This window comes from Ictalurus furcatus, chromosome 5 (assembly GCF_023375685.1).
Source record: "Ictalurus furcatus strain D&B chromosome 5, Billie_1.0, whole genome shotgun sequence".
Taxonomy (NCBI): domain Eukaryota; kingdom Metazoa; phylum Chordata; class Actinopteri; order Siluriformes; family Ictaluridae; genus Ictalurus; species Ictalurus furcatus.
The window spans coordinates 19,400,356-19,420,884 of NC_071259.1; the positions used below are offsets into that span (position 1 = coordinate 19,400,356).

At 40.7% G+C, this 20,529-nt stretch overlaps 1 protein-coding gene across 2 annotated transcripts in view; it reads right to left on the reverse strand.

Annotated features, from left to right (window-relative positions):
- The window catches only part of aopep (aminopeptidase O (putative)), a 79,292-nt gene that overhangs the window by 30,639 nt on the left and 28,124 nt on the right, over window positions 1–20,529 (reverse strand). For both annotated transcript variants that reach the window (XM_053625047.1, XM_053625046.1), the window contains exons 8-13: window positions 14,760–14,862; window positions 14,443–14,550; window positions 14,100–14,143; window positions 9,303–9,363; window positions 3,561–3,623; window positions 2,418–2,501 (exon numbers count right to left, since the gene is read on the reverse strand). In XM_053625047.1, the coding sequence (XP_053481022.1) occupies window positions 2,418–2,501; window positions 3,561–3,623; window positions 9,303–9,363; window positions 14,100–14,143; window positions 14,443–14,550; window positions 14,760–14,862 (463 nt within the window). The remainder of the gene's footprint in view (window positions 1–2,417; window positions 2,502–3,560; window positions 3,624–9,302; window positions 9,364–14,099; window positions 14,144–14,442; window positions 14,551–14,759; window positions 14,863–20,529) is intronic.

Here is a 20,529-nt window from a genome sequence, read left to right on the forward strand (position 1 = left end):
TTGTGAGGTAATGATCAAGCCCTCTATGAGGTGTGTTAAGACTGGAACTGAGAATCCCTGCTGCATATTACCTCCTACAACCTCTCGGTTTATTATTCAATAACTCCAGTGAAACTAAAAGGAAAGGTACGTAGTGATGAATATATGTCTGGACCCACAGACAGATCCTTTGAGTCAAAGAGGGTTAAGAACTGGAGGATAACTTGCACGTAAAAATGAACCTTTTCATTCTCAGCCGCTGTGCTACGTGAACCGAAAGTGATTTCACAAGATGTAGACCACAAACTGGTGAGGAGCTTCCTCTTTTAGTTGGATTTCCAGTCAACCATTAGCTAATGGAACAGAAAGAGCACATGCTATCAAAGAGAAAACGGATGACTTAATGCTGATAACGTTCTCGTTCGTTTTTTATTTCATCTCATGCAATGATGGGATCGGAGACATGAAAATGTCTGAAAGCTGAGATGATACTGGAGTCATTCTCGCTTTCTCTTTCTACTCTCTCTCTCTCCCTAAAAATTAGCCAGTGCAGAGAAACACTTCCCTAATTTAGGAGAAAATGAATCTCATTAGCACATAAGCGTAACTAATACTCCACAGCAAACCTCCCTCAACACACATATCCGCTCATGCGCACCCACACACTAAAAGTACTGGAGGCAATAAAACTTGACTCTTTTCTGGCGCAAAACTTTCATTTCACATGAAAATGACCCTGATCTCAGTCTGGGGTTGGCTGGGGGTGTCTGGGCCTCGACAGCGCCAATTAGCAATGATGTAATTACTGCGGGGAACGGCTGCACGCTGGGGCCTTGCGCTCTCCTCTATTTAGGAGCAGCACCCCGAACCTGATTTATGAACAGGCAGGGGATGGGGCACCCGCTTTTGAAGTCTGTGAATAAGTAATATAAAATACACCTGGAGGACCCGGGGGCTCCCGGTATCCTCTGCTAGCAAGCACTGGGATGAAGGGGGGAGTAGTGTGTGTGCGTGTGTGTGTGCGTGTGCGTGTGTGTGTGTGAGGGGTCACTAGTGTTTCCTTTCAGGCTGGCTTTTATGGCAGCACTTCAAACAATCGCTCTTTCGTTCTCGCTCTCTCTCCACCCGGCCCATTGTACGGAGCCAACTAGACTGTAATTGGCCTTTCTTTCCTTTCATGGACCCCCCCCCTCCGCCCCCCTTCACCCTCTAACCCCATCCCACAATTCTCTGAAGTTACTTGAAGCAAACACGTCAACCTGCCAGGTAGGTGCGAAGCCGCTGTTGTTGTTTGTCTTGTACGTTTCAGACACTTTTCAAAGAGCAAATCTATACATGAATTCAAAAATGACACTTCTCTCCCCCTGCAATCAGGGATGGAACGTTCTTTATTAAAATTACAGGATGGAAAATATACCTGACCAGAACTTCAATTGAATCCAAACCATGTGACAAATACACCTGGGCAGATTTCTAGAAATTCCTGAACGTTAAGTGTAACGTTTTTGACACAACACGGTCAACAAATCTCCTGTTAATGCTCCTTTCAAGTGTTTTACTGCTCACACACGTTTGTAAAAGAGGCATTGTGTTCTAGCACATTCTTCGGCCACACACGCCCTCAAACACACAAAACCCTACCACCGATGTGACAAGACCAGACACTCAGAACAGAAATGACCTCATTGCTGAAACTCAAACACGACCCAATCAGAAACACACACACACATTTTTGCTACCGAGATGTAATATATGACGTAAAACCATTAACTGTAACGGGAACACAAATGCTTACGTCAATTCCGACCATTTTCCAATACGTTTTTGATTACTCTTCCTTTACTACGAGTTTATCTCTGTGCATTACTATGTGTAATAAATAAAAGATTTGAAGGTAGAACTAAACAGCAGCAGCTAGCCTTATGCACGTGCACACACACACACACACACACACACGGCGCAACAGGCAGTGCTTGTGAGGGCCATTTTAAACACCACTTCCTCAGGAAAACACAAAATGAGCTGAGTCACAGCTGTCCCATGATGTCATACAGAATAACCAGCCAAGCCATTTGAGGACAAGTTTTCAAACCCTGATTGTCTTCGTCTGTCTCTTCCTGGCACTTCACTGCCAAGAAATATGGGCAAAGAACAATGCCCACCCCCGTATCCCTGTGCTGGGCCCTTCCTTTAGCTCTTAACACCATCCACAACGTCAGATCTGATAATGTCACACCACAACACTAAACAAAATAATTGTACGTGCAGACCTGAACAAATGCAAAGCCAAGCGGAGAAAAGAATCTTCTGGAAGATGTAAGAGACAATTAGGTTTTAAAATAAAATAAATAAATAAAAAGGTACAACAAAGTGAGGAGGCTGAGGAGGATGTGGGGGTGACACAGTAGCTATTTAATGCCAGCTTGGCGGGGTCTTACCTCTTTGAAGTTCACCTTGGGCCTTGCTCTCTTCCGCTTGGTGCCCTTTCGAGTGCCGCCACTGTGGTGCTTCCATTTTACAACCTGCAGAGAAACAGAGTGAGAGACAGAACGGAAAAAAGAGTACTCAACACACAATACGCTCGAGAGGGAAGCATAATGTACGACAATGTGTACACTGTTTATTATGAGCCAAAAACATTAGGCGTCTTTCTCTCCCTCTCTCTCTGTCTTTCTCTCACACACACACACACGCTCAATCAAATATGCAGCCTACAAGGCGTCTTTGCAATACCAGTGGAGCCAAGCACTCTCTGTCTCTTACACACACACACACACACACACACACACACACACACACACACACACACACACACACAAATACACGCACGCACACACAAGTTCATGCAACCTTGGATTAAGGGTCGGCAATATGACAAAAATATATCATATCATTTCACAATACACTTAATATACAACAAATACCAAAAAAAAAAATACAAAAAAACTACAGTTTCAATAATGCTAGATTTTACATACCAGTATCAATCATCACAGAAGAGGAGGGAACATTTGCTAAGTCAAGGTGTAACACTGGAGTCGGTACTGATATGCGAGACTTTCAGAGAGGCTTACTGCTGAGATCATATCACAATTACAGATATTATATTATCATATTGCTAAACCCTACCTCTGCTAGTGCATTAAATAAACAGTCCCAGTCACAGACAAACAAATAAACAGGCACACACAGATAAATTTATACCATTCCAAACACTGAGCACTAGATGAAGTGGCTCAAATGTCAGGAAATGTCACCTGCAGAACACACACACACACACACAGCTTTAAAAAAGCATCTGTTTTTAGTCTCCATTCCAAAATAGAAATGTAGTCTGTGATTTCGTCTCTCCGCCGCTGAGTGATGCTCCAGCCACGACTAACCACAAAACGTTCACACGTATATGACAAAAGCGGCTCAAGAAAAGCACAATGAACCAAAATGCTTCCCAGATTACACAGATAAATAACTCAATTACCCCGAGTGCTGCATGAAATGTGACATCTTCGGAGCAGTTTGTAAACTGGTAAACAGCTGTTCCACAGTATTGCTAAGAGCACGAGTTATGAGAACGGACTTACCTCCTGTGTGACTTGTGTGACTGGCGGAGAGTGCGACCACGTCGAGCTGGCTTCTCCAAGCCACTGGAGGAGAGGGAGAGAGGAGGGGAATGTTGAGTGGAAAGAAAGAGGGGCAGAGAAGGAGAGACAAGGAAAAATTCCCTCATTAACTTGTCACTCCGTCAATTCCTTTCTGATCCACTCCTCCAGTCGTCCGGTCTCCCTCTCTCCCTCTCTCTCTCTTTCATTCTCTCTCTCCTTCCTTCAAGCTCTCACGCAAGCTGCACTTAACCTTATTACAGTCTGCTCTGCCAGTACACTGCTCTTCTCTCTCACGCGCACGCACGCACTCTCTCTCTCTCTCTCTCTCTCTCACACACACACACACACACACACACACACACACACACACACACACACACACTCTTAGTGGGTGAGTGAGAAAAACCCAGCAGAGGAGAGACAGCAGAGAACAGGGGGAGGACAAGAGCAGAAAATGACAGGAGGAAAGGTAGAAGGGAAAGACAGGCAGGGAAGAGAGATAATGAAGAGAGGGAGGTTAGAATAGGGGAGAAGCAAAAAAGTGTGTGAGAAAGAAAAAGTGAGAAAGAGTGACGGAGAGAGACAGATGTGCGGTAGCTGGTTTCCAGTGAAAGCCAGACAGCAGTAGCAGTTCACGTCTGGGAGCAGAACCTCATTGTAATCAAACACTGCTTTCTCCTGTACAGCCTGGGGAGGAGCTATAACACTCTCTTACTCTCCACCTCTCTCTCTCTCACACACACACGCGCATACTCAAGTACAATTGAGAAACCTAATACCACTCTCTAACACACGCACACATTTATGAAAACTTTTTCACTATAAAACTGCATTTCTTTATGTATTCTTATATTCACTGACACAGATTCTGGATGTATCATTGAAAATGTGTGTGTGTGTGTGTGTGTGTGTGTATAAAGAAGAATAGTATGGACAAAGGCTCAGGTGCTTGCAGATCCCACAGACTTGGTCTTCCCAGGCAGTGATGTAGTACATGAGTCCAAAAATGTAAGAACACAGTTGCTTAAGCATACACCATATAACTGAATTCTCTACCTGTATCGTCTCAGCTCACAAAACACCAAATATAATTTTCTGGCCACAAGCTTTAGAATCTTGAAGGTTGTAATCATATTGGTTATCCACACTCCAGCGTAGGAGCAATTCGTGCACTGGTTTCCAATCCGAAAACGTGGGAACTTTTGAACACCATGTGCTTTCTGCAGCGAGATATACTCAGTGGACTGCATCACAAATTTATTGTGTCTGAAACAATTAATACTGAGTAAACAGAACGACAGGACAAGTTGGCTGAATATTCCTTTTGCTGTCTGATTAAAACACCAGTCTCCTCCTTCCTGTGAAAATTGGTGTAAAAAATGCTTAGTGAGGAAATGTACCAGACTCTCGAGCTAAAGCAATCAGTCTGGCTTGCAAAACTACTTTTGTCATGACCTGAGCCTGTACCAACTTGGACCTGAGCTTATGAGATTTGGAACGGGAAATCTTTACTGAAGTTTGCATTACGGTGTACATAGGCAGGTCAATTATTTTCCTTCAGTATAAAATAACCCCATTCAGAACTTGCTTCTCAACTTTAATGGCGATGAAAAGATTTCAGGCTTGGCTTTTAAGTGAGGGTGAGATGGCATAGACTCCACCTGGACTTAAGATCTGCTGACTAGATGGTAAGTGACCTGACTACAACACTGCTCCTGGGTAATACAAAACATCTGGAAATTACCAACAACAGGAAGTCTGTCTCTCTCAATTCAATTCACCATGCATTACTATGACTCGTGCTACTATAGCGATTACCAAAGTAAATAATGGAAAGTTCCTTTCTTACGTGACTAATCTGGTCTCTGACACATGAGCTGAGCTGCAGTCCGTAACCAGGTGTAAAGACCAGGTGTACAGATCACTGTTTTAACCCCTGGCTCCTAGGACCCGTCAATGGCTCCAGTCTTTACTTCCCCTTTTCTTGTAACTACATACATTTCCGACTCCCATTTCCTTCATTGTTGTAACTGATTAATTCATAGTAGTTACAGAATAACTTTAGGGCAAATGACTGAATAATAAAGTAGAGGCATTTAGTGGTTGAGGCTAGGAAAATCCGATTCTGTTACCGACCAATGAATCGTAAGCTGCTTATTGGAAAGCCTTTCATAGAGTAAATATCAGTCCAATCCTCATGGCAAAATTCCCTGTCTTTAAATTTAGGACCTGCAGTGAAGTGATAACTCTTCCTGTGTTCATGTGTAGGTGTTAACACAACCACAGCTTTAACGTAATGCAAACGCAATGCTTGAGATATTTGCTTCACGTTTGAGATTGAACTTGTTCGTTCAACACCTAGTCCATTTGAGCCCTCCAAACGCTCTTGGAGCGGTTCAGCGTGTATATGTAAACAAGCCAAGTGATCTCAGACCCCCCCCCTAAAAGGACCCAAAAGTGAACCACACAAATTTTAAAGAAAAAAAAAGCCACATCAAAATCTAACGTTTCTGGCTACAACGATCACAAAAAAACTTCCCGAATTGCTATACGGACTGACTATGTACGTTACTCATTTTGGGATTCGTACCAAAAACATGTTCGTGTACTTGGTCTGAAAAGAAATGCTTTCGATGCATCCTTACTGTAGTTGTGACTCTTGGCAAAAAGGTGAGTCAGTGTGTGTGGATGTGTGTGTGAAGTGGGAGCATATTTGGAGAAAGACAGTGTGCAGCCCAGTGCTCTTAAGCAGTAAACTGCTCCTGTTAACAAGAGATGGCTTGCATGGGCTACCTTATTGCTCTAATGGCAGCTCCCAGTCTGGACATAATCCCGCCTTCAGGGTTCAATCAGACAGCATGCCTGTAAAACTCTACCATTAGCATTATCACAGCCTGGACCGTGTCTGTTCTCTCTCAATCCATCTCCTTCCCCTTCTTTTGTTCACTTAAAAACATGCACACACAGTCACAAAGAATTCCTCAACACACAAGTAGGAGGACAGGCACTAAGACACATACACACTCTCAGAACCGAAAGGTGAGAGAGACATTTATGGTTTCACACCGGACTGAGGAGGCACGGCTGACATTTGGCTGAATGTCACTTTATTCCTCAACACAGCTTCTTGCATCCTGATGCCTCTGACACCAGCTCACACACCTGCTGATACGAGGAGACATTTGAACTCTCATTTTTTTCTCTTGTAATTACAAATATTTGAATTTGAATACACAGTGCCCTCCACTGATATCGGCACCCTTGGAAATATGAGCAAAGGCAGCTATGAAAAATTGTCTTGTTGTTTAATCTTTTGTTAAAATAATTCACAAAAGTATACATCCTTGTTAAATGTGTGTGCAATAATTATTGGCACCCCTATGAAGTCATATGAGAAAAATATGTTTGAAGTATATTCCCATTGATATTTCACATTTTTTAGTACACCTGGGTGACTAGGAACAGGAAATTGTTCAGCCATGACTTCCTGTTTCACAAGGGTATAAATAAAGTAACACATAGGAATATAGGACAAGGAATATAGCTGTGATGTGCAGCAAAAGGTTGTTGAGCTTCACAAAATGGGAAGTGGCTATAAGAAAATAGCACAAGCATTGAAAATGGCCATTTCCATCATCAGAGCAATAATTAAGAAGTTCCAGTCAACTGGAAATGTTATGAATCAACCTGGAACTGGACGTGTGTCTATATTGTCTCAACGCACTGTGAAGAGGATGGTTCGAGTGGCCAAAGAATCTCCAAGGATCACAGCTGGAGAATTGCAGAAGTTAGTTGCATCTTGGGGTCAGAAAGTCTCCAAAACTACAATACAAAAAAGAAGGCTTTGAAAAATCGTCTTCATTGTTTAACCTTTTGATTAAAAAAATTCACAAAAATACTCTGCTCTCATGTATATCAAACAACTGCAAACAAAGCACAGCTTTATCCAAGAAAAAATATCTTTGTTAAATGGAGGTGTGCAACAATTATTGGCACCCTTTTAGTCAATACTTTGTGCTACCTCCCTTTGCCACGATAACAGCTCTGAGTCTTCTCCTATAATGCCTTATGAGGTTGGAGAATACATGGCATGGGATCTGAGACCATTCCTCCATACAGAATCTCTCCAGGTCCTTCGAATTTCAAGGTCCACTCTGGTGGACTCTCTTCAAGTTGTTTTGGAAGGGTTTCAAGAAAAATTCCTCTACTCTCATCCAAAAACTTGAGCGTCTTCAGCCTTCTTTGGTCATATCTACCAAGGGTGCCAATATTCGTGGAGGGCACTGTAGGAATCTATTCCATAGCCCACTGTGTTAGCAGTTTAATAAGGCCATGAGAATAAGACTGGCCCACCGCAAAATCCCAACATACTCACAAATACCCAACGTCTATAAAAATAGTCAAATGGAAAAAAGCGCTCTGTTTCTATCTCATTAGTCATTCTATGGGTGTGCGTCTCTTGTGACTTGTGTGTGTGTGAGAGAATGAGTGTTTACTGTGAAGCCAACTATTTCCTGCCATTATTTGTTTTGAGGCATGTTCAAGTACATGTTATCAAGCCCACAGTAACAGCTAAAATGGGGGAGCTATAGTTATATAGTTATAAATAACTAGTCTGATACTTGTAAACTAGCAAATGCCTACCAAAGCATATACTCAAGAAACAGGGAACAAGGAAAAACATGAAATTTTCTGATCATGCTGATGATTTTCTATTTTGCGTTGCTGAATTCGATGCACACTCCAGTAAAGAAAATATGCTAACGATTAGAAGGACCAAGCATTTGTCTGCAATGCTGAAAGCTCACTTTAAGTTAATTCATAATTTTACCCATGAAATGATTCAGTTCTTGAGATGAGCTCTCGGTCAGATTAAGGTGCAATCTACTCCAATGTCCTCAGCGCAAAATAATCTTTTCCAGAATTATACTATTAATTAATTAATTAATTAACAGTGACACGTTTATACATTCAATATCGGTCTCAAATGGCATTCCATAAATGTTTATGAGTGTATTTACAGCCCAAGACATACATTTCAGTGATACATTACGCTTAAGTTCTGTCTCAGCAACAGAGTGTAATTTTTTAACTTGACCGGATTTTGCTGAGTTGAATCCAATTAGATCTTCACCTCAGGAATGTTTGGCTTGATTCGAAGCACTCAACTGTGTGTCAACTTCAGTCACAGATTCCACAGCACTTACAGTAATGGAGATTCTCCTTTGCTGTAGAATTCATCAGGAAAGATGGGGCACACCCTGCTGTGGGCTATGCATCAAGATTAATTCTGCAGCAGAAACATTATCTCAGCCTGGGATCAAGACAAATTTCCTCCCAAAGTATTTAACAATCGTCAAATCCAATAATAACCTGAGTGACTCGGAGCAGAGACGATGAATCACATGAATGGATTACATTTGCCCTGCATGAATTCATAATCAGCTGTATTATGCACTAATGGTACTGCTGTTTAAACAGGCTAGGAAAGCTAAATAGAGCTAAAATTACTGATGACATACCATTCCAGCCTTGAATAACACCTCACATCTGAATGCAAGGTTTAAAAAAAAATGATCTGAATGCACTGAAGTGTGAACCAGACACCGGACTCAAACACGCAGTCTCCATGCTTGTGTACGCTATCAGAGCGCATTTAAGCTTTCCTAATTAAGCAAACAGCTCAAAATACATTGTGACGTTTGCCCTTTAGTTTCTTACCTTCGGAATTCCTGGTGTATCCAGCCAGTCTGAGTAAACAGATTCAAGAGTGAGGCCTTGACTGAAAAATGATAAACAGATAAGCAGTAGATGTGAATAAAAATAAAACTTGATGTGATTCAGCACAAAATTCTTTCAATACAAATGACAAATGCCACATGTAATCATACTATATATAGTACACATGCTGTTCTTGACAATGGATATATAGACGTGAAAACCTTCTTTTCCTTTGTAATTCAAACCAGACCTCTTTCTGAAATGGAAATCTTGCAGAAGCACACCTGCACATATAATCAACTAATGGATTGTGCCAGGGAGATATGAGAGCTGATCTTGTCTACAACACAGCAATCAACACACATTTAGTCAAGATGGAAAAGATGGAAATGTTCTCTTCCCCAACTGAAAGTCAGAAAGAACACACACACACACACACACACACACACACACACACACTAGACACACAGAGAATATATACAGTCATGTGAAAAAAATAATTACACCCATGGAAATTGTTGGCTTTTTTGACATATTTGGACAAGCAAATATTTGATCATCTTTGAAACAGTGCCTATTAATAAAGCTGATATACAGTATCTCACAAACGTGAGTACACCCCTCACATTTTTGTAAATATTTGATTATATCTTTTCATGTGGCAACACTGAAGAAATGACACTTTGCTACAATGTAAAGTAGTGAGTGTACAGCTTGTGTAACAGTGTAAATTTGCTGTCCCCTCAAAATAACTCAACACATAGCCATTAATGTCTAAACTGCTGGCAACAAAAGTGAGTACATCCCTAAGTGAAAATGTAAAAATTGTGTGCCCAATTAGCCATTTTCCCTCCCTGGTGTCATGTAACTTGTTAGTGTTACAAGGTCTCAGGTGTGAATGGGGAGCAGGTGTGTTAAATTTGGTGTCATCGCTCGCACACTCCCTCATACTGGTCACTGGAAGTTCAACATGGCACCTCATGGCAAAGAACTCTCTGAGGATCTGAAAAAAAAACTGTTGCTCTACATAAAGATGGCCTAGGCTATAAGAAGAATGCCAAGACCCTGACACTGAGCTGCAGAACGGTGGCCAAGACCATACAGCGGTTTAACAGGACAGGTTCCACTCAGAACAGGCCCCGCCATGGTCGACCAAAGAAGTTGAGTGCACGTTCTCAGCGTCATATACTGTACTGGAAAATTAGCTTTTTCAATCATTTATTCAACAGAAAGTTCAATAGATGTGATATTCTTCTGTGGAAAAAGTAAGTACACCCTTGGCCCCAGAAGCTAGTATTGCCCCCTTTAGCAGAAATAACTTCTTGTAGGCATTTTGAACAAATTTCCACCAGGATTGCTGGAAATTTTGACCACTCTTCCATACAATATTCTTTCAGTTGCAAGATGTTTGAGGGTTTTCTTGCCTGTACAGCCCATTTCAAATTCCCCCACAACATTTCAATGGAATTCAAATCTGGGCTTTGACTAGGCCATTTCATAACCCTCCATTTCTTCTATTTGAGTCATTCCTTGGTGGATTGCTAGTGTGCATAGGATCATTATCCTGTTGAAAGTTCCACTTTCAGTTCAACTTAAACTTTTGTACAGATGGCCTCACATTTTCTTCAAGCACTCTTTGATATGATGCATAATTCATAGTTGAATCAACGAATGCAACCTGTCCAGTCCCTTAGGCAGCGAAAAAACCCGAAACCATAACATTTCCACCACCGTGCTTCACAGTTGGCATGAGGTGATTCTCCTGAAAAGCTGTCTTTGGTCAGCAACAAACATCTTGGCATGATGAAACCACACAGCTCAGTAGCAAAGGGAACACCAGACACTAGATGTGAAAGGGTTAAAAATAAGACCGGTTCCACTTGCACGCCTTAATTGGGTTCTAATCACTGGCACCCAATCTAATTGTATGGATTCGAAGGTGTGATAAATGTAGGGGTGTACTTACTTTTTCCATGTGACTGATCTGTTTTTTTGTTCATTTAAATTGTGAAAATTACTACAAAATGTCAACTTCATGTGTTGATAGAGTGTTTCAACTTTATTAACAGGCACGGTTTCAAAGAGGATCAAATGTTTGCTTGTCCAAATACGTAAAATAAATAAATAAATAACCCTAACCCCCTTTTTTAAATAAATAAATAACCCTAACCCCCTTTTTTAAATAAATAAATACACAAAACATTTCAACTTATTTTTTCGCACGACTGTATTTGACAAAACGGTACACATTCCTGCAGCAGACTCACAGAGTTGGTATGGATATTACTCTGCTTCAGTACATTTTGATGAGCCCATCTTGGCTCTTTTGCTATTAGCAAAAAGAAAATCTCGCTCATGCTGAAAAATCTTTAATGTCTGAATGTTAAAATGGAGCTGTTACTAGAGAACCGAGCTAAGCCCAACCCTAGGCTCTTTCTGACATGCAAAAAACTTTACTTGGGATTTCTTTAATATCCCAAAAGGATAACATTAGAATTCACCCTGCTCCATGATCCTCTTCATTTCATCAACAGTAGACACACTATCACTGTACCATCATACCAATTCATCAAGAACATTTAAGCTTCTGAGCAGCAGATGCACTTATGACTGTTAACCATTCCCTTTTATTATTCTTCAGCTCCAAATCCGTGCTGAGGACAAATACATGACAAAATCATATGAGCATGGGGTGAAACTCAACAAAGTAAAAAGAAAGGACAAATAGACAGTCCCTCCTCGGTTTCACGAATTTGCGATCACAGAAATTAACGCAAAATCCAGCAAATCCCGCAACATTCAGAGGATCTTGTGATTTTTCAAAATTACCGCAGATATTCCCCAGATTTGGGCTAAGACATGTCATGTAATGTCCTCACAACGCGCGTTCGGCCAAAAGCTCTCATAGAATCACGTGCGTCAAACATGAGTACAGCTAAAAGGTCTCGATTACCATCAAACATCACTCCGAAAGACAGTGCTGAACCATTTCATGCAATTAAAATTTTTACATTTAAAAGAAAAAAGATTTCAAAACTCCCCACAAAAAAAGCCGCCGCAAAATCAAGCATTTTGGCTTCAACAATTTAAAAAAAAACCTCTGCAAAATCCAGTACAGACTGAATAGAGAGGAGTCTAATAGAGATAGAGGCTAAAGCTAGAGAGAATGCAGGGGGCGAAGGGAAAAAGGCAGATAAATAAAGAGAGACAAAGAGGAAAACATATGAAAACTGTTGCATGCTGTAATTTTTTTGCCGAATAACAAAATCACCCTTTGTTTTGAATTGGTCAGCGGAGGACTGAACTGGCCAGTTTACCATGTAGAGGAGGAGGGTTCTTGGACTGAACCACCTGAACTGACAGCTGAAAACAAAGTGCAACAGCTGTTTGGACTCTGATTTGATGTTCCCTGGATGCTGCACCAGCCACAAAACACACAGCTATGGCGCATGAAAGTCACTGCATAATCAGAAAGCCCAGCGTAGACGAGTAAATGGAAAATGAATGGAGACGTCATTAGGAAAACAGCGGTTAAACGAAAAAATACAACAACATGAACAACCAGCCTGTTAAGCTTTATAATTAACATGGGATCTTCAAAGGTGCCCAAGATTTATTCTGTAGTTCTAAGCTATTTTTCTATTTTTTGTTTTAACTTTATTTTCACTTTGGTTTCCTACATTATCCACAATCCAGTTTGACTACCCGCTGATAGTGGTGCTAGTGGACATTAAGCTGCTTACGACTTAAGTCGGAAGTGGAATTATTTACATCATTTCCGTCCTCTGTGTGTTCAAGCTACAAGGTTGGAAAAAACATGGAGTCATCCAAGTTTGTCTTTTGTTTGCATCAATCTAAGCAGGTAACTGTGATGGCTGATGAAAACAGCAAACTATATACTCTTATGTTAGATATAACAAGCTAATATACTGTATCTAAAGTAAATGCTAGTATATAAAGTATAACACGTTTAAAAGTAAAGAAGTGCTATTTTGTTTACTGTTGATGCTGTGAGCAGCCATTTTGATTTGATGTCACATGCTGAACTCCCAACTTTCCACATAGGAACTCAGTTAAGGGGGTGTTTTTGTTTTTGTTTTTTGTTTTTCTAGCACTGCAGCACCGCTTTAGTCCTGTAGTCTGTCCAGCTCTCTCGCCCCCTCATCTGTACACTCTGATCAAACAGATCAGTCTCCAAATCTTCGACTTTCATGTTAATACCACCATCAACACTATCGTTCTTGTCATCTAGTAGATTGTTAACTTGCTGAGCCAAGTCTCTGCTGCAATTCAATTGTGTACAGTGCAACCAATATTGTATAGCTGCATTGCATTCTAGGACTTTGAGTTGAATGTTTGTGGTCTCCATTCATTTTATGCTGAAATTGTCATTAATACGATATTGAATGTCACTGGAAAACGGTGAGTGATAAAAGAAGCGTTAGCACTAGCAATATTCCCCTTTGTCAGCGCATAGTTCTCACAGCATCAACCAATATATTAGCACCAGAATCACTTTGTACATAACAGATATTTCAATATAAACCTATTTAATGCATTATAAGGAGTAGTTTGGGGGGTTTAGGCAAAGTTATGTGCTGAATGGTACAGATAAGAGTAATACATAACATTTAGGCGCCAAAAAAAAAAAAATTGTCATTCTTATTCTGTGACACTCACATACTGTCAAATGACTCAATCTTGACATTTGACAGCTGTGTTAAAGACCTTGCTCACTGATGGAGGGGAGACATTAAACTATGCAGCAGTGTGAATGAGAGTACAGCTCATGCTTACCTTTTCAAAGCTGGAAATGTATCCAGAAACATCTGGAGGAAGTCCTACATGAAACAATCATACAGCATCACCAAATACAACTTACAAGATGCTTGAGCTAAAATCCACACTTGCTGCTTTCCCACTGTCCTCAACATCCTGTGAAATTCAGTCTCTAATCAAATCTAATAAGCCAATGTGAGCCAATTGCATTTCGGGAAGCCTTTACTAAGCATTACAGCATGGCTGTAGCAATATATTTGGTATGTTATAAAACAGGAAGGAGTGCAGACATGCATTTTTTTTTTTTACATGGGTTTGCTGTGGTTGTAGGATTCTGTGTGTGGACATAAAATTTCAGTACCTGAGACAGAATAAGCTGCCCATGAAATCTTCTCACGAAAAGTCTGAAGAAGCTCAAGAACTCATCCTCACCCACTTTATCAGCCAGAAACATCAGGAGAAAGTAACCCTTTGAGAGACACGATCAATATATAATATGTTTGATTTGTACAACAAAATAATGTCCAAATGACTTTAAATATACTATGACCAACAACTAGATCCAGACAGACTAAATCTATCACAGATTAGGTCTGAGATGTTGCACAGCCTCAGACATTCTGCACACTCCAAAAGCCTTTGGTTCAGCTCCTCACAGTCAGCTTTTTGTAGACTTACTTTGAGGTAGTGCACTTGCATGAATGCTTTTCCTGGGTTAAGGGCATGCTTCACGATGGAGGCTCCAGACTCACTGACCTCTCCTGTAGTGTCCTTATTGGGCCTGCAAAGCACGTAGGTACAGCACATTTAGAAGAGTGACGGCTGTTAGAGAAAAACTGTTGCATTGCCCAAGGTCTGAGTGGGGTTACCCTGACAGCAGTAGACATTAAAACACACTTAACAGCCCAGTAAATGCCCCTGATATGCATGCATTTGCAGAATGATAGCAGGTCGAGCTCTGCTCTTACAGCTTACCGAAGGCAGATCCAGGTACACAGGATCACCATAGAAACAAAGCTTAATGACAATTCCAAATAAGCAAAGTTGAACACCTGCTATCAGTTCTAAGTATATACATACAACCCCAATTCCTGTACTATATTGAAAACACATCATTTGATGTTTTACTTTAATTTATTTTTGAAAACATACACCCATTTCAAATCTGATGACTGCAACACACTCCAAAAAAGTTGGGTCAGTCAACTCTGTAACATCACCTTTTCTTTTAATAACAATTTGGGCGCTGAAGACACCAGTTGGTTAAGTTTAGCAAGTGGAATTTTCCCCCATTCTCCATTACGCATATCTAAAGCTGCGCAACTGTACTGGCCTTTGTTGCCTTATTTTGTGCTTCATAATGCGTCACACTTCATAATGTGCCATACATAATGCACTGCACTCTCTGCTAACGCAACCATGCGATTGTAATCCGGGGGGAATATGGTTTGGCATTGTCCTGCTCTAGATGGCAACATATGTTGCTCCAAAATGTGTACATATCTTTCTGCATTAATGGTGCACTCACAGATATGCAAGTTACCCATGCCATGGGCACTGACACACCTCCATACCATGACAGACGCTGGCTTTTGGACCTGACGCTAATAACAGCTTGGATGGTGCTTTTACTCTTTGGCCCAGAGAACACGACGGCTGTTTTGTCCAAAAACTATTTGAAACATGATTCCACTGTAATACTGTCCATCTCAGAGACAGAGCCCAGAGAAGTCGGTGGCAATTCTGGACAGTGTTGATGTATGGCTTCCACAGTACTTTGCATAGTAAAGCTTTAACTTGTGTCTGTGGATGCAGCGGCGAATGGTGTTATATGACGAAGGTTTACCAAAGTATTCCCGAGCCCATGTCAGGATATCCATTACAGACTCATGACTGTTTTTAAGACAGTGACGTCTGAGGTATCAGAGATCATGTACATTCAGAAGTGGTTTTCGGCCTTGCCCTTTACGCACGGAGATTTGACCGTATTCCTTGAATCTTTTAATTATATTATGCAATGTAGAAGGTGAAATGCCCAAAATCCTACCGATTTGTCTTTGGGGAATGTTGTTCTCAAAGTGTTGGATTATTCGCTGACGCATCTGTTAGCAGATAGGCGAACCTCGACCCATCCTTGCTCTTGAAGGACTAGGCCTTTTTTGAGGCTCCTTATATACTATGATTAGACAATTTCCTCATCTGTTTCCCATCACCTTCTTATTTCAACTTGTCACATCGCTATTAGTCCTAAATTGGAACGTGTTGCATGCATCAATTTCAAAATAAAGGGTTCATGTCAAAAACCTATGCAGTCGATTAGGTAAAACATCAAATACCTTGTCTTTATAAGTTTTTTGTTTAAATACAAGTCAGATTGGAATTGGTGAAGGACACTGGGGTTGAAACTTTGCACAATGTTCTTTTGTATAACATGCATCCTGTTTAGTTCATATGAAAGCAAGGGCAGCAGCCATAAAACATTATCACGTATAATACTGTATATGAACCACACAAAAGTCAGCAATGCAGCCTCACTGAGATCTGTAACTCTTTTTTTTGCTGCCTGACTGTGCCCTCAGAGCTAATGACTGATAGAGTGTTTCCTTCCTGAGCAGACATTGGCAAATAAACAATGGTTGGAGCAGTGGCTATGGCTGCATGTGTGATCATTACCCCAGTTTAAAAGCATCGATCGACATCAGGAGATTAACCGAGCTCGCCTATAAAGAGGCTCCTGCAATGCCGGCCCTGCTGGATCAATACGCAGGCGCCGCTTGCCTGGGTCATGCTACTTTCTTACAAATCATCTCTTTTTTTCCCCCCTTTATGGATGAGGGTGAAGGCAGCAATGAAAAGACCAGAATACTTTTGTTTTTTTTGCCATTGTCCAGCCAATGCACTGGGGTATTTGTTTAAACAAGGAAACCTCAACGCTATGGCTATCAACACCCTCTGGGGAACCCTACATTATTAAAAAAATTTGTGGTATTTAGAGATTCAATAGAAATGTTATTGCAAGCAAATCAGTAAAGAACATTTTGTAATGTCCCTCTAGTGTGTGGATTAATCTGATGGTTAGAAGTGGCAAGTCAATAAATATTTAAGTTACATTCAAGACTTGATGAAAGAAATGCATTTTGGGGAATTAATCTAATCAATATTGTAATCTTCTCACAAGCACCATGATCATAAATGTGATTGTCACAGTTAATAAATACTATGACAGCGATTTTTCATAACTCAGCATTTAGCAAAGAAGAAGAACAAAAAACAAAAAATAGGATTCTAAAGCCAACCAAAGAGACAAAAAACAAAAAACAGTTGAACAATGTTGGCTAGCTTGCTAAACAACTTCACAACATGCTAGCTGTAAGCATTGATTAAGCTGGCTGGCAGTAATTTTGGTAGCTATCTATCTAATTAAGTAAAATATCTTGGTCAAAAATGCTTCTGCTCTATAACAAGTACAACTTGACATCAGCAGCATCAATGGGGATGCCACTATCACAGACATGTCTAGTCCTTATAGTTACTAATTTGTATGAAAGGAATACCCTTAAAATATATTTCACACATGAACAAAGTTATTGAAGAAAAAACTATTTCAGACAGAGGGCACGGTGGCTTAGCGGTTAGCACGTTTGCCTCGCACCGCCAGGGTTTTTACCTAATAATCTCTCCCTCTCTTTACTTCCCTCTCCCCTTCTGTCGAGCCACACATGATTTTATGGAGATGTCCGTGATCTAGACCCTTTCTGCTCTCCAGACCTCGCTGATCCATACTGATGCCTTAACTCTGGATGGAGCTCAACTTGAGGCTACAGCCTGGAGATTGCTGAGGATGGTGCTGCTTGAAGTACCACGGAAATGGTTTTGGACCTCAATTCCACATGGACATTCTCGCTGTGATTGCTGGGACTACGGTTGCTGCTATGGCCTTGGGACTGCAACTACCACATACAATTTTGCTCTCAGCTCTCCTTTAGTGAACAGTGGATCAGTTCAACAAAACAGACTGCATATATAAACCATAATGAACTTTCTTTTACTTTCACACTATCCGTTGTTACTCAGATGAGGATGGGTTCCCTTCTGAGTCTGGTTCCTCTCAAGATTTCTTCCTCATATCATCTTAGGGAGTTTTTCCTTGCCACCATCATGGCCAAGCGCTATACAAATAAAATTGAATTGAATTGAATTAGGGGTTTGATTGAGAATTTGCATATTCTCCCCGTGCTTCAGGGATTTCCTCCAGGTACTCTTCTTTCCTCCCCCAGTCCAAAGACAGGTGTTGTAGGCTGACTGGCATTTCAAAATCAGCTGTAGTGTGTGAATGTGTGAGCGACTGTGCCCTGCGATGGGTTGGTACCCTGTCCAGGGTGTCCCCCACCTTGTGCCCCGAGTTCCCTGAGATAGGCTCCACTCTCCCCGTGACCCTGCAATACAGAAAATGTATGGAACTATTTCCGAAATATTATGACCTTGCTGTGACCTTGATCCTGTTTGGAACAATTCCCAAATCTGATCAGTTCTTCATCTTGTTACAAAGATATTTCCATATAAAACTACTTAAGATATCACACGAGAATCTCAGACAGGCACCTGGAAATATGGCAAAAATATTAGACAGCCAGAAAATTGGCCATGAATTCCTGAACTCAAATGTGTAACATCTCTACATCTCTGTATGACAAACCAGGAAGAAACTATTGAACAAAAACTATTTCAGACATTTGAACTTGCTGTGATCTGATCCTGTTTGGATTCATTTCAAAATGGAATCAGTTCATCTGCTGGTTACAATCATAATTCCCTATAAATCCTACAAACATTCAAACGCTCTTTCTAGAGATATCACGCTAATGAGAACCTTGGACGGATGCACGGAACAACCTGAAAACATAATACGGAGTGATAAAAATGACACACCACTCTTAAATCTAAAGTTTTTGAGCTAATCAATAATACTTACTAGAGTTATATGAACAGGAGTCATGACTTGTTTTTAGCTGGCTTGTCTCTTTAAAGGACACTCTGAGACTTGGAGCCACGCCTGGTATGTGGGAGTTCACAGTTCCATAGCAGCCAAGAATGCCTTCGATCTTTGCAGGTACAGATCCACTCAGGTGAGGGAAATGTGGCATGTTAAAACACTAGTGCATGTCTGTGAGACCTGTTTTTAAAGATTCAGAACCAGCACTGGTCATCTTTTTTTTTTTTTTTTTTCCTTTTTGTCTCATTCTGATTGATGTCCTTATGCTTTATTCACCAAAATTATACTTATTCACACTCACTCTCTTGTCTCTCTTGATAACTCTGGTAAGGGATGTTGTTTTTAAAAAGCACCTTCCATTTTTCCTTACCTCTTAGTATAGAGGAGAAAGAGATCGTAACAGACAGTGAAGGAGAGGGAGAATAAGCACATAAGACTGGCATCCACTAACATTCAACTCAACAGCCATGAAGTGTCTGGGGAGAAAAGGAAACACCACAACACTAGTGCTGCAGAAACAAAACAACAATAGTGTGAACAGTGGGCTTTTCACCAGAGACTGCAAATCAGTCAGCCATTAAAAATTATTTAAAAAAACCTTTACAACAGAAAGCTGTGTGTTGACTAAGGAAGCAAACTGGTCGTACAAGTCAGAAATAGGCCACGGCTGTTTTCACACCTAGTTTGACTCTGTACCAGAGTTTGATTTTTGCTGACATCGTATCTTTTCCTTTGGTTCCCTTGGTTTCATATTTCAACCATTCTCAAGTGTACTAAATAGCTTTAACGTGTGGATGTTCCCTGAATGGGCTCATTAAGGCTTGTTTTACATCTGCACGTCAAGCACACACATTTTATTATTATTTTTTTAAGAGTAAATATAGAATACTATAAATGACTACCAATTAACAATATTACCAGCTTGACAATATTACTCATAGTTTAAGGGCAATAAAAAATGTCAAATGTTTTTTCTGCATGCACTTATGGGACTATTTTTAGACATGCTTAATATCTGGTAAATGGTCTGCACTCATATAGTGCTTTTTTAACCGTAGCAGCTCTACAAAGCGCTTCACACTGTGTCTCATTCAACCATTCACACACACACACACCAATGGTATCAGAGCTGCCATGCAAAGTGCTAGCTTGCCATTGGGAGCAACTTTGGGTTCAGTGTATTGCCCAAGGTCACGTCGGCATGTGGAGTCATGTAGGCTAGGATAACCTTACGATTAGTGGACAACCCGCTCTACCACCTGAGCCATAGCCGCCCACAATTATATTATATTTCCATGCACACATATGGATTCAGGGATTATTAGCAGGTCAGGTCCTACAACAATTTGGCTCATATAAATAAATAAATAAATCATGGTCTAGGGAGGTAAAAGACAAGTCATGCCATTTGAACCATAAAACTAGAAACAAGCTGGAGAGACAGAGAGAGAGAGA